The sequence below is a fragment of the Mytilus galloprovincialis genome, chromosome 4 (genome assembly GCF_965363235.1).
Source record: "Mytilus galloprovincialis chromosome 4, xbMytGall1.hap1.1, whole genome shotgun sequence".
NCBI lineage: Eukaryota > Metazoa > Mollusca > Bivalvia > Mytilida > Mytilidae > Mytilus > Mytilus galloprovincialis.
The window spans coordinates 87,569,710-87,585,562 of record NC_134841.1 but is presented as its reverse complement, the minus strand read 5'-3'; the positions used below and the strand labels follow the sequence as shown (position 1 = coordinate 87,585,562).

Here is a 15,853-nt window from a genome sequence, read left to right as displayed (position 1 = left end):
TGGACATAAAAGAAATTCAATAATTCATAATATATTATGTGAGGCAATAATGTTAAATTCTCTCCAAAATTTTGGATTGTTCTCCTTTTTATACCCCCGCTTTAAAAAAGGGGGGGTATACTGTTTTACCTCTGTCTGTCAGTCCGTCCCTCCATCAGTCCGTCAGTCAGTCCGTCAGTCAGTCCGTCAGTCAGTCCGTCCCATGAAACTTTCGTCACATTTTTCTCAGGAACTACACATCCACCCTTTCTGTAATTTGGTATCAACATTTATATATGTCAGCCACACCGTGTGATGCGTTTTCAGATTCATCACTTGACAACTTCCTGTTTACCGAACACTTGTCTGATTTTACACATGATAGCCAAGTTGAAAATTTTCGTTACATTTTTCTCAGGAACTACAATACAAGGATTTCTGAAATTTGGTTTCAGGATTTATATAAGTCAGCTATACCGTGTGATGCGTTTTCAGATTCATCACTCGACAACTTCCTGTTTATCGAACACTTGTATGATTTTACACATGATAGCCAAGTTGAAAATTTTCGTCACATTTTTCTCAGGAACTACAATACAAGGATTTCTGAAATTTGGTTTCAGGATTTATATAAGTCAGCTATACCGTGTGATGCGTTTTCAGATTCATCACTCGACAACTTCCTGTTTACCGAACACTTGTATGATTTTACACATGATAACCAAGTTAAAAATTTTCGTCACATTTTTCTCAGGAACTACAATACAAGGATTTCTGAAATTTGGTTTCAGGATTTTTATAAGTCAGCTATACCGTGTGATGCGTTTTCAGATTCATCACTCGACAACTTCCTGTTTACCGAACACTTGCATATTTTTACACTATTAATATTATCCACTTGCGGCGGGGGTATCATCAGTGAGCAGTAGCTCGCAGTTTCACTTGTTTTTTTAGAAATGATGTATGGGGTTGCATTAATTATCAAAACCAATTAAAAAATTATAAAATCTTACAACTAAAGATTTGATGTATACATATCACAATACCAATTTGTTTTCCAAAGAAAAATACTGTGGAATAGGGATCAAGGAATTGATATGAATTTTCACACAGACAACTATATATATAATGTGACATTCATTGATTTTATATACCTGTGATAAGTACTATAAATGCATTTGTTCATGTACCTGATATGCATGAAATATTAAACTATTTATTTGTTAATATATTTTTTGTTTTTATTTGTTAATGTTAGTTTATTTATTGAGTGGCATGGGCCTTGAACATCTAACATAAACAAGTGACAACAATCTAACCTTTAGTTAAATGCTGTGTATGATTGATTATTTATACAGCACAAAAAGGTTCAATCAAATTAACGGTACTAATTTTCTTGCACCATATGCGCATTTCGACAATACATGTCTCTTCAGTGATGCTCGTGGCCAAAATATTTGAAATCCAAAGCTTATATAAAAGATGAAGAGCTATAATCCAAAAGGTCCAAAAAGTATAGCCAAATCCGTGAAAGGAATCAGAGCTTTGCATGAGGGAGATACATTCCTTAATTTAAATTAATTTCTAATATTTTGTAACAGCAAATTTTAATAAACACAAAAAATCCGTATTTTCATGCCAGTACCGAAGTACTGGCTACTGGGCTGGTGATACCCTCGGGGACTAATAGTCCACCAGCAGAGGCATTGACCCAGTGGTAGTAATCAAATTAACGGTACTAATTTTCTTGCACCATATGCGCATTTCGACAATACATGTCTCTTCAGTGATGCTCGTGGCTTCAACCTAGGCAATGACATGACAAAGATGATATAAATTGTAACACGAAATGGAAATTTATTTAAAACATGGGCAACATTGGACACAAAAAGGGAATAAATTTTGACTGTCAAAAACACAGTGGGTATTGACAGAGCATCTAGCCTTTTGTATCTGCTTACCCTTTTATGTTAAGGTACACAAAGATTTTTTTTAATATGCATGTCAATGTCCATACACTTCATCCAATATGGTCAATGTCTAGGCTTTCCAATTAATAACCGGAATAAGGTCATCTATTTTCAACAAATGGAAACCCTGGACTCCTCTATAGCTGCAGGTTTCCACTAGATTTTGAGAATAAAATCGAAAATGAAGCATGTAAGGATTCAAAAAAAGAGAGGCCAAAGATACATGTGGTATGATTTTTATTAACAGCGTGATTGTCAGCTACATATAGGGCCAAAACCCCAGGTGTATCCAATTATCTATGAGTATGAGACAAGTTTTTCCTTCATATGTACTTTTGAGGTACGATTCTTTGACAAAATGTTGATGGATTTTGTTTTACATTTGGGTTAGAATCGTTCTATGCTAAGCAGTTTCAAGTTCAACATGAGTCCTATCTCCATTTTCGAGCTCTCATGACTTTACACTATTGAATGTAAAGTTCAATCTTTAGATTTTGTTAAACATGTTTTAGTCGTATTTTAGAATCACTTTCAATATATATAGTTATCAAAGCTATATTTGTGTATGCTGTTGCATTTTGATCTGTGGATCCTATCATTTTTGCTGCAATTTATTCTGATTTGTCTTTTATTTTCACTGATATTTTGCTTTGGGATCGAATTATTATTTGTACAAAGTTTGAAGACTTTGGATTTGGTATATAATAATACCCAAGTTTCTTATTTCAATTTTCGGTTTATTGATTGTGTCCTTTTAGTCCGAAGTTTTACATAGCAGCGGGTATCTACATCACATATGTAATATCCATGACTCTTCTATCCAGTTATCTTCAACCAGAAGGAGACAACATGTGTATATGCTCGGATGTGAAACATAACAGTAAGGTAATGAAAGGCTGTAGATAGGTGGACTTGTTGCAAATTTCTAGTCTTTTTAAATGAGCTGCTGAAGCTGGTTTGTTTTCATGAAAATTTTACAATTTAAGACATGCAAAACGTTTGGTTTGGAGATTACCGTGTAAAGGTTTATTCCACAATTATAATATATCGTACGAAAAGAAATGACATTGTAACAAAAAACCTATTCACATGGAGTAAAAAACCACCACATAACGATTGAAGAAAAACAGAAATAGAACTCTGATGTTTTTAGTGGAAAAATAATTTCCTCCTACTTCAAGATGAGCTAAATGTGGTGAAAACACAGATCAAGTCAAACCCTTCAACTATTGACCTCTCATAAAGGTTGATGGCTTGATTAATTTTCCAGAAAAGAAAATAACCTTAGAATACAATCTTGATATATTTATAACCCTTGATTTACACACAATCCTATCTTAAAAATATCCACAGAAAAGAGGCAACAGTAGTTTACCTATGTTCAAATCTCGGAAATCAATTTTGAATAAACCTATTAAGTGAAAACAACTGAGGGATTCGCATAAACTCCAAAATGAGCGGGGCTTGTTGTGTCGACCAGATAAGCACTTACTTCTAAGCATACAACATAAGAAATGTCACTCCAAACTCTGGCAAAATACAACGATATGGAAAATGACACAATCGGGAAATTTATAGATAGAAGTTAAGTTTACATAATTATTGACAGCAAATACATGCGATACACCCCGTGCCAAAAATACTGTTTACTTAGTCCTAGATATCCCATGCGAAACACAACAAAGAATGAAATGCAGAACAACCCAAACAGTCCAAGTGCATGATTGCAGGTTTAGAATACCACTTCTCTTGCCAGAAAGGAAGGGCTTCATTTGGGTATACAAACAGTACTCCTTTTGAGACAACCATTTCTCCCTACAATCTTATTCCAACTTTTAAGAAAGCATCTGAACTATTTGACTCGAGTTATCAATAATTTAGCATAGCAATTTAAAGATATTTCCTCGCTATATAGGACGAAAGAACGTGTTAAAGCAACCTTTGTGAGTTTGAATAATTGTTCCATACTATAAATCACCAACTTGTTGAAGACATAAAACTACTTCATCATCCAAGGAAGAATATATATTTTCAAAATCAAGACACTGAAATATGACATAAAAAACTGAAACAGAAACTACATAAGAGCCAAAGTTGGCAAATACTTGCTAAACGGCACAAAAATTATAAATAGACTGAAATAGAAAATCTTCTCAGCTGAAGTATTTTGTCAAAAAAAGAAAAGCATATTAACATAATAACTCCGGGAAATACAGAAGATTTCTGTACACCAATAAAAAAGATATTCAGAACCTACATAAAGCACAAGATAAACGACCAGATCGGATAAACGGAACAATTCCAGTCTGTCTTCTCGTCTGTCTTGCCTGCTCCGTAAGTAAGAGAAAAGTAAATAGATAAATAATTACAAGAGTGGAACACAATCTAAAATCTGAATCAACACAAAGCTGCTGGACCAGACAACTTCAATCAAATGACAAACAAGTACAGACTTTTTTAAGTGTCATTGATCTTAGATACCAGTGTGATCTGTATACAGATTTTGTCCTACTCCCTATGTTAACGTTTTGACTTGATCTTTTATCTACGATGAATTTACTTATTCAAATGGCGGGTAATGTGCATGTTCCGGACCATATGAGTATTTGGACCATACGCGTATGGTCACGACCATATGCGTATACTCATATTGTCCGACCGTACGTGTATGGTTGGACCATATGAGTATATACTTGTATGGTTATTAACGGGCCGGACCATATGAGTATTTTGACCATATAGGTATTTTTTTTTTCAAATATGCATTACAAACGTTTCAATAATACAATAAACTTTGTCTGAAAAAACAATGATGGTTATACATGACAATGTATTAATTTAAAGGCTACGTTAAAATTAAATATTACAGTGAGTTGACTGTTAGTGTTGCTCTCCACCAATCGCAACTCATTCAAAATTTTGATCAAATTGCAATTTGTTTATTAACCCAAATTGTTCAACTGGTCAGAATATTGAACAAATTGTTCAGTCAAAATGTGAAAGTGCAAGGTGATAAAATAAATTATACTTACAATCCTATAAGACTTTAACTCCACTTTAATGATGATGTGACTAAATTAGTTTATCAGTTTGTATAGTTATATTATAGTCATTTCCATGCTGAAGAGGAACTGTTTATTTTGAATTGCTATAAAATTGTCCAAACTAAGCTTTCATATAGTTTTTCTTTCTAAAAGTATTTCTATATTTATAAGAATCAGATATCATTTTAAATAAAACATCATATATTCAGTAAAATATGTGTGAAATAACAATATGCTATTGATAAGTTTTCAGGGGAGATAATCTAAAATATTATTCTTTTGAATAAAGACTTTTTGAAAGAAAAGTTATTATCTCCCCAATGGAAACTTCCTACAAACATATATTGCAATTTTACACATATTTTACTGAATATGAAATGTTTTAATTCACATAATGTCTGATTCTTATAAATATAGAATACTTTTAGAAAGAAAAACTATATGAAAGCTTAGTTTGGACAATTTAATAGCAATTCAAAATAAACAGTTCCCCTTCAGCATGGAAATGAATATAATATAACTATACAAACTGATAAACTAATTTTGTCACAACATCATTAAAGTGGAGTTAAAGTCTTATAGGATTGTAAGTATGTTTTATTTTATCACCTTGCACTTTCATCACTTGGCTGTGGTTTTCTACAGCAGTTGGTTCAAATTTCTGACCAGTTGAACAATTTGATTTTATAAAACAAATTGCAATTTGGTCAAAATTTTGAATGAGTTGCAATTGGTGGAGAGCAACACTAACAGTCAACTCACTGTAATGCAAAAGTTAATTTTCATCGCTTATTACATTCTTGCATGTAGGCTAACGGCGATATTTACTTCCACACGGTAACATAACTTTTTTTTGCATTTGCACGTCATGGTTGTGCACGATTCTTTTCAGTTACACCTTTTGTTTTTAATATCGTAATATGCACTACAATACACCATATTCACAAAACAACTTAAAAAAATATGTTCCGCTTGCCAGTGACTTCTTGTATAACAGTTTATTGAGAAATTTTTGGAAGTTATCTTTTCAAGTCGAAATATTGCTATTCACTCGTAATAACAAATCGGTAATGGACATCGGTATACAATGTGTTAATTATAATTTTGACTAGGTAGTAAAATTAACTATGTGAAACTTAGTTAATGTCTTTATTATAATATGATAATAAAATTACCTATATGATAGCGTATTTTTAATGAACGGTCATACCATATGAAGAGTTTAGAAGTATTCAAAGTAAACTGTAACAGTGTTAATTACCCCGACCATACGCGTACGGTCGGACCATACGCGTATGGTCGGACCATATGAGTATATACCCATATGGTCATGACCATACACGTATGGTCCAAATACTCATATGGTCCGGAACATACACATGGCACGGGACAGTGATTCTGTCCATACATTCGATTTATTCCGTTTGGACTTATACTTGACTATGATGTTTATATTCGTTTTTCTACCCAAACGTTTATGAAAAAAATATTCCACTTCAGAGTGATGCGTTATTCCTGGAAATCTTTGCAGATAATCATATTTTTTGACGGTATATTAGTCAAATGATGCATATTTTAACTATATATAAACAACCTACCACAATACCTTAACTTAGGAGTCAGACTGTTTGCAGAGAAAATCATAGTAATATTTCCCTAAACAAAGACTGGCATAAACTCCAAGAAGACATGGACAAATTTGAAAAATGAGTTTCATTCTGGAAAAAAACAGCGTACCAATAGTCAGGGAAAACAATCCAAAATAATGCAATTACTAATTGCACAGCCACACTAGATCGCAATACCACACAGCAAGTACCGCTACGGTTTAAGGCAAAACCACATAGATAAAATCTTTAATGTGCACAGACGAGCTTTCCGATATGCTATCAAAACTGGGGTCTATAGCTTGATAAGTGATGTTGGATGGAAAACAAATAAGGCATACAATAACATGGCTAATCAATTTCTACAAAAATAAGAACATACCAAATGATGCTGCTTTTGAAAATTAAAAAGATACCTGAAAAAAAAAAACCAAAGAAGCTACAGCCTTGCATAATTTATATATTAAATGATCGTCGGCAGTCTACGGAGTTCAACTCGATAGTTAATTTGATGGCGTCTAGACTAAAATACACACACAACGATGATACATTTTATCGAGCCCATACTTTGTGAATTGTTTATTTTTTACTTTTATTTAAATTTCGATATACGTTTTAGTAGGTCATATATCAATTTATGCGAATTTGAGTCAAATCATTGAACATGAATTTGACATCCAATGCCCCTTTAAAGGGTAAATCGCTTGTGTTTTCTTTTCTTACCTAACACAGCATAGTTTATGTGAACACGGAGACAATTTCTATATTGAAAGCTTCCTTGGCAATAAGTAGACAAGTGTGATCGAAGTCATACATGTTGAGGTTATATTTTAGAAACAATGTAGCACGTTTTGGACTATCTTAAAAAGAATGTATGGCATAATTAACTATTAAACAATTCTAAACCGAAGACTAAAACAAACAAAAAATAAAATAAAATAAATACAGCAACAGACGACAATCAATTAGTATATAGGCTTTTGATTATTATGATGATTTCACCATAATTTTTTTTTTAAAACTTTACACAAAACAATAACTTCGATCAAGAAATAGGATGATCATGCACGAAACATACAATGAAAACGGCTTTGAATCTTCTATTAACAACATTCTAAAGATCTCGATAAATATGGGTTTTAATATACGTTTCAAACGACACAGAATTATCTTTAACGCAATTAAGTCGTGTTCGGTCGCATATTTTTTTTTCTTCTTCATAAAACTGACAATGATCCATTAATTTGAATAAGTTTTATTTATTTTGTTTTTGCTTAAATGCAATTTAATACAGTAGGTGTTTATTAAACATTTTCTATTCTATCATTATGACTGTACGAATTTATTTCAGCGCGCTTAGATAACTTTTCACAAAAGGTCAATGTCATATTATATCACTTTACCTACCTAACCAGTTGTCCTTCACCGTGTATCGGCTGGCTATCAATTTAGAATCTTAAACAATTTATATAACCAACATGGCAGCTCTACGAGGCAGTGTGCGTCAGCTTGGCAAACTTAACTCTACATTTTCATGTAAGTATTAACTTATATTGTGCTTTATAGAACCTAAATTAAGCTTATTAAAGACGATACTATTTTGTAAACATATAGATTTTAACGACAGTATATTAATAGAAGTTTACCTGATCACATTACTTTGCTCACATACACATTGTGTATTAATGAACAGGTATACTTTAATTACTGTCGGTTAACGTGTTGGAATTTGTTTTAGTCGGTCTGTGTTTTATCAGATATGAATGATACGAAGTTTTAGAAAATGTCTCTTGTGCATATATTGCTATTTCAATTACAATATCCGGGTAAATAATATGTCCTCATATATGAACTGTTACCGGAATAAAACAAAAGTTCAATGCACTGGGGGACACTTATATAACTTTATCCTACATCCTTATGGTCCATATTCTTTATGTATCGTATATGCCTTCATTGATAATAATTATAAAAACCACCAAGAACAAACAGTTCATTTTTATTTAATCAATGTAAATGAACTTTAGTATGCAAATGTCTTATGATCATAAAATTATCAGTGAAGTGATTTATAATTTAGCCTTAATATTGATACAGCTTAGTCATGCATGTTCTCAATATTTTATTACATATTGCAAAATTGTCACGTTTACATTATCACATGATTAGGTGTCGTTATAAATCTATAAATTATATTAAATGCTGGTGTTTGCATTTTTGTTTCAATAATTTGTTTTCAAAATAAAGTGTTTTTATATATAAATATTTCAACATTTCACGCTTTATTACCAGAAAATACCAAACCCCCTTTTCCCACACGCACACATGAATATGCTACAATATTTATTACGATTATAAAATTTACTATTCATTTATAAATCAGTATATGAATTTGAATAGTAAATTAGTTTAAGTTAACAATATACATTGAATTATTGCGGTTACTTTAATAAGAAAACAACAAATCAGTGCTTTAACTTGACTTCCCCCGAGTGACTTTAGGACAAAAACGTTTATCCATTTGGATTTATAAATACGAAATCGCGTTTGGAAGGCATGGGAGTAAAATCGATGCCAGAAGATTTGAATTGTGTTTGCTTCAGTGGCGGATCCAAGGGGGGGATTCCAGGGGTTGGAACCTCCTTTTTTTGCCGATCAATGCATTTGAATGGGGACATATAGTTGGAAACCCCTTTTTAAAATGACTGGATCTGCCACTGTGCTTGATGAGGAACCTCTTGCCACAACATATGCGATCTATTTCACAGTGAAGTTCCGTTCTTATATATCCAATATAACACTTTTCCCTTGTAAACTTGATATATTTTAAATATAACTGAGTCATTATCCTTACATCACAACAAAATGAAAATCCGTCCCTCTATTGTGTGTCTCCATGCTCATGCTTCACTGATTTATAATTTAAACATTGAGGTACTGAAGTACCTCCTTTACAAGTCTTGACCCATGCTTCAGTGACTGGAATTTTTAACATTGTTCGAAGTTTTCTGATAATTTGATTTTGTCTATTTGAAAAGTACTTGTGAAACATATCTCTTTATTATCGTTTAGATCCGTCATTTACAAGTAAATAAAGATACGGATTCGATTCAATATGCTGATGCATGTATAGAAACGACGATTTGAACCTTTGAATTGTCTTTACTTATGGTTTCACGTTTTTATTATTTCTATTTTGATTAGGTAGTAGACGAGGATTAGCAACGGGACGGTCAACAATCTCTAGATTTTCCAAGCCTCTCTTAATAGGAGGTTTAGCAACAGGAACTGGACTCGGTTGGTTATATAAAAATAAAGACAGTTTTAAAACAACAGTAGACGAGGCCATTAGTGCTGTTACTCCGACACCTGTGTTTGCTGCAGAACCACCAGCAAGTCAACCATCTGTAAGTTCTGTCAGCAGTCCTGTTAAAGCAGTACTGCAGTCTGTTTTTACTTAGGTTAAAGTTAAAAGGGATAATCAAGTACATCAGTAGCGGTTATCATATGTCTTAGGTTCATTTTTGTTGACCACGTTTTGAAATCAACCTTTATTACAAATACATCAGTAAACAAAGGAATACAAAATATTCTCTTTTTTTCAGGAAATTCAAAGCACGTTTTTTTAATTTGAAAAAGTTGGAAAAACTGAATTACTATAAGGAAATAAGAATATTAACGATATATATAAAAAATCATTTTCTATGCTTATTTTATTACGAAATATTATTAAAATGGAAAAGATACATACACATTCTCCTTGCCTAATTTTATAAAACTTTAATCTCTTCCATTTCGAATTCTTGGTTCAGCTGTGATACACATATCAGTTATTATCATTTCAGGTATTCTCACAAGGCAAAGATCATGCTTTATATCTGTGGATACATCTCAAACCCACTGCCAATGTCAAAGAAGTCGGACGAGCATGTGCAAAAATACAGAGTTTGGTAGATAAAGTGACAGACCCCAAAATGAGTGACGAAAGTGATGAAATATGGGCTGGTGTTGGATTTGGTCCAAATATTTACAAACAGGTACGTAATCGTATATATATATATCTTTGAACTGACCTATTATTATTATTTTTTTCAAGATTGCCTATTTATTTAAGGATTCAGTTGTAACCAATTGTGATTTCTACGTAAAATGGACCATCTGTGGGTCGGCTCAAGGTCATCGTCCTGAGTTATTGCACTTCTAACTTGTCTAAGTGGAAGCTTTGGGTGAACTTTATTTTGAAAGCAACAAAACGAAAGAATGAAGAGAGTCTTCAATAGTTATATACATTGCTGTATTTGAACTATGCCATTATAAGGATTAAAACAATATCTTTATTTTTTGCATTTTAGTTGGGAGGCAATCCTAAAGAGAATTATACATACGCTTACAGGAAAGGATCATTAGGAGAAATGCCAAGCTCTGGTGAGTGCAGTGTTCTGGATGGATAACTTTACCCGTTTTAAAGAAAACGTAGTGTGTTAAATTTATTGTGAATAACACATGAAAATAGCAGCTGTCTATAAATAAGTGTTACCAATTTAAATCTTCATTTTTCATGAAGATAGATCCGGATGTTGAACAAATTAGATTTTTTTATTTGTTGAAAACCAATTCACGAAATTTGTAATGTAATATTGAATTTAAATTTATTTCACATTGTGTTTTGTATACTTACACAGTTACCTGAACAGACTATAAAAAAAATATGTGGTATGATTGCCAATGAGACAGGTAAACATTAAAAAAGGATGAAAATAACTACAGGTCACCGTACGAAATTCTACAATGAGCAAAAACCATTCAGTATAGCAAGCCATAAAGGGCCTCGGGAAGACAAAATGTGAAACAATTCAAATGCAAAAATTGACGACCTAATTTCTGCTAAAATCAATAAAAGAATCCCAATTGTGACAGGCAGTATTATATTACACTTTCAGGTGGCGATGTCTTCATCCATGCCAAGTGTAACACTGTAAGTAAACTGTTTGAACTAAGTCAATTGTTCCTGAACAGTTTACCTGCTGGTAGTGTAGACAATGCAGAAGATATATTTAGTTTCGTATATCAAAATGGACGAGATTTGTCTGGATTCATTGATGGTAAGTTGAATTTGATACGTACCATTTCAACATCAGTTTAACTTTTCATTTTAAAAATATATTTTATAACATTTTTATCATTGTTTTGATAAATACTGATATTCAATTCAAATTTAATGTTGGATTCTTTTATTCTTATTTTCTAATAGAAATGTTTGTCTTCCATATTTAAATAGTAATCCTTGTCATTTGTTATAATGGCTTGATATATTCTGCACCACCTTATTGCTATTTGACGTCAAGTGTTTCGTCCATTTAAGTATGTCCCCCTTTAATTTCTTTAGATACTGACATGCAACTTTCACATGAGTGGAATCCATTTAATTGTATTTCAGGTACCGAGAACCCAGCAGACGATGAATCCCGCCAAAAAGTTGCTGTAGAGAAAGACACAGGAGGAAGCTATGTGGTAAGGTTCACTCATTATTCTTTACAACATACTTTACGTTAACATATGTTGTTTTTGTGCACTGAGTCTCTAAAAAAAAATATTCTAAAGTTTTTAAGTCATGCATTATTTGAAATGAATGTGGTTTCGTCTACAGTGTAACTGTTTTATTGCTATTTTTGGAAAATTTGAACATTATATCTAACGTTATCAAATTCTAACCGATAGCAAGCCCCATTCCCTGATTTTTTTCAGATTGATACTTTGTATCTTTTTTTTCGCTTTCGATCTTTTATATCTGGGCGCCACTGGTGAGTCTTGTGTGGACGAGACGCGTTTTTGGCGTATTAAATTTTAAACCCGATGCTTTTTGTTATTCATTAATCATGTGTTTCTTTGTCTAATACGTTTTCCTATTTATTTGTATTGTAGTCCTGTAATATAATATTATGTTGTCATTTCTATGTTATATTTAACATTGCCATTAAAGTGCGAGGTTTGGCATGCCACAAAACCAGGTTCAACCCACCATTTTTTCCTTTAAAAATGTCCTGTACCAAGTCAGGAATATGGCCATTGTTATATTATATATTTCGTTTCTGTGTGTGTTACAATTTAACGTTGCGTCGGTTTTTTTTTCTCTTATTTTTGAGTGTAAATTGACATTGCGAAAAGACGTGTCACGGTACTTGTCTATCCCAAATTCATGTATTTGGTTTTAATGTTATATTTGTTATTCTCGTGGGATTTTGTCTGATGCTTGGTCCGTTTCTGTGTGTGTTAGTTACATTGTAGTGTTGTGTTGTTGTTCTCCTCTTATATTTATGCGTTTCCGTCAGTTTTAGTTTGTTACCCCGATTTTGTTTTTTGTCCATGGATTTATGAGTTTGAACAGCGGTATACTACTGTTGCCTTTATTATTCAACACAAGAAAAAACATTGTTAAAGTGTTGTTTTCTGGTTCTGTATGTATTGATCGAGAGGAAACAATTAATCCCAATAGTAACTTCTTGTCATAGAAATGTTATGTATTCACCTCTTCTCTTTGTGTATATCTTATTTGTATATATCATATGTAATACCTGTACCACAGTATTCATTCACCTTAGTTTTTAACATTAATTTATGTTGTTTAACACATGTATTGACGTGTAAATCATAGCATTGACAGAATTTATCACTTATTTTATGATAATTTATTCATTGCCTTTGGCTATGCATTTTTCTTCTTACTTTTATTTTAAATTTGTGCTTAGTAAGTAATATTCTTTCACGCACTGTTATGTTTTAAAAATGTCCGAGGTATGCATATCAAAAGAAGTGTGACAACCTTTGGATCAGGAAAACTAAAATTTTAAAGGAGAACAGACCAAAATCAGGTATACTCAACTTAGCCTGAGGGATGGGGGATTGTTATGTTCCCATGTGAATAAAGAAAGGTTTATAAATAATCATGATACAGAAAACCAGCAACACAAAATCAAAAAAGATAGATAGGGTTCAAAGTATAGTCGTCCATTATGAGAAAGTGTATATGACACATGTCTACCTTTAATTTAGAAAATCTATACATTTCTATGACAATCTAACCATCAAAAACTGTTGGTGCAAAGGTGTTACATTGAAACAAGGATAATAAACTTTAGAGATCGTGAAATTATCTTTCCCAGGTGTTCCTTGAGGACAATTTGCTAGTTCTCACTATTATTTCTTTTGCATAATACCAAAATTGTGCCAGTCCTTTACAAAATGATGGTGATTAAATCCTTCAGACCACCACTTTTTGCGAAATCTGATAAAGTTATTACAAATATCTCTTAATTTTTTTTCAGATTACACAGAAGTGGATCCATGACTTAAAACTAATATCATCAGAAAAAGGTATATTGTTCAGCTGTTAATATGATTCAATAAGATAAGGATGTCTGCTGCTCTAATTTAAAATAACAAGGATTTCATGTGGTTGCTTAAAATGAAAACAACTTTGAAATTTAAACAAAATAAAGTAATAAAATCGATAGTCTCGTGTGTAGTTTTCAAAATACGAGACATTTAGAAGATGGCGGGAAAAGGGTTTTCTTCAGACTTTACTATTTGTTAACATTGGAATTGTTTTTTACCCTTTAAACCAAGAAAAAATAACAAGGATTTCATGACAAAAAATTCAAATGGTCATAAATGATCTATTGAACAGATTTATGAAGACAAAAGTGGGGTCTCGTGTAAAATTTTTTTTAATACATTTGTATGGATAAAACCTGAGAAAATCGAAAATATGACAAGAATTCAAAAACATGACCAGCAGACATCCTTAAGTTACTTCGGTATATTAATATGTAAAACACAACCTATTACCGGTGATCGATACGGCAGATTTAAAAGTAACAGAGATCAAAATCTTCTAATCACGATTGCAAAATACATTGTATTGCAATGACAATCGGAACTGCAAATAATAATCAGCTGTACGCGTTAACCGTTGTTGTAAATATCAATCGGGAACACAAATCTATATATTGTATCCGCTGTACCTATAGCCGCTAATCGGTTGTAATATCGTTGAAAATGTTATGTATGTTATTGTTTATTGTTACAAAGTCTTAAATCATTTCAATAGTTTACCGTTGACATGCATATAAATTTGAAATGAAAACGTAAGCATTCTCAAAAGTGATATGAATTTTTTCTCGGAGCAGATTTCTTGATCCACCTGTATAAATAATAATAAAAGCAGAAAGGGAAAGAAAAAAGAAAAGAATTTAACACGAATATAAAAATATTTGGAGCCGACAAATCGTAGCATAACATAAACTGAACTTTAAATAAAAATACTTTTATGCAAAGTGATGTGCGTCGAGGATATTTATTATTTGATAAACTATGCTGAAACTGATTAATTAACATTATTTTGATATCCTTTATAGACAAGACAATGGAAGGCTGGGTTGGCAGAACAAGAGCCGACAGTATAGAACTGAAAAAGAAATCAACTTCATCTCATGTAGCCCGTATGACAGGAGGTATACCTTTTCCCCCACAAAATAAACACGAATGTTTCTTTCTTTATACTCATGACTCTACTTAATATGGTTTTGAAGAGATTTCATTATTAAATAGACAAAGTCTTCTATAATGATATTGAGTCATCGATATATTTTCTGTTTTGAATTAAATGATACTGGGCTACCAATTCTCACACAATACTTAGCATGAGACTAAAGCATTTTCTTTTCTATTACATAGAGAGCAATAACACAGGTAGATGTACTCTCGAAAATTTATACAGACTTGTAAAATTGTCAACTGATACACTTGAATAATGTTTTTGATAGGAGTAAATTTCGAACAGAAGAAGGCCTTTGAGATGGTCAGACAATCTATGCCATTCGGAAACGTTACTGGTGAGGCTGGATTATTTTTCATTGGATACACTGCCTCTCCAGAGAACCTTAACTTTATGTTGGATCGTATGGTTGGTGCTGGTTCAGGTGGCGATGGAGTCAGTGACGATATTATGAGGTTAACAAAGAACGTAAAGGGAACATATTGGTACTTTCCAGGTGTTGCAGAACTGAGAAAGATGGCATAAAAAAGAACAAAAATATCGGACAAATTTAACTATTCTAAATACTACGCATACGTGATACGATCGTTTGTTAACATATATTGTATAATCAAATTGTTTATGTTAATTCTCACTCATATATACATTAAAGTTTATTTTTTGGAAGGATAACTCATATACGAAAATAGTTTCTCTTTC

At 32.2% G+C, this 15,853-nt stretch overlaps 1 protein-coding gene across 1 annotated transcript; it reads left to right on the top strand.

Annotated features, from left to right (window-relative positions):
• The first annotated feature begins 7,987 nt into the window (after positions 1–7,987).
• LOC143073289 (dye-decolorizing peroxidase YfeX-like) lies at positions 7,988–15,840 on the top strand. The gene is made up of 9 exons (XM_076248702.1): positions 7,988–8,136; positions 9,805–10,007; positions 10,446–10,637; positions 10,953–11,025; positions 11,541–11,702; positions 12,038–12,111; positions 13,923–13,971; positions 15,015–15,110; positions 15,423–15,840. The coding sequence occupies exons 1-9, from the start codon at positions 8,079–8,081 to the stop codon at positions 15,677–15,679; spliced, it is 1,164 nt and encodes a 387-aa protein (XP_076104817.1). The 5' UTR covers positions 7,988–8,078; the 3' UTR covers positions 15,680–15,840.
• The last annotated feature ends 13 nt before the right edge of the window (positions 15,841–15,853 follow it).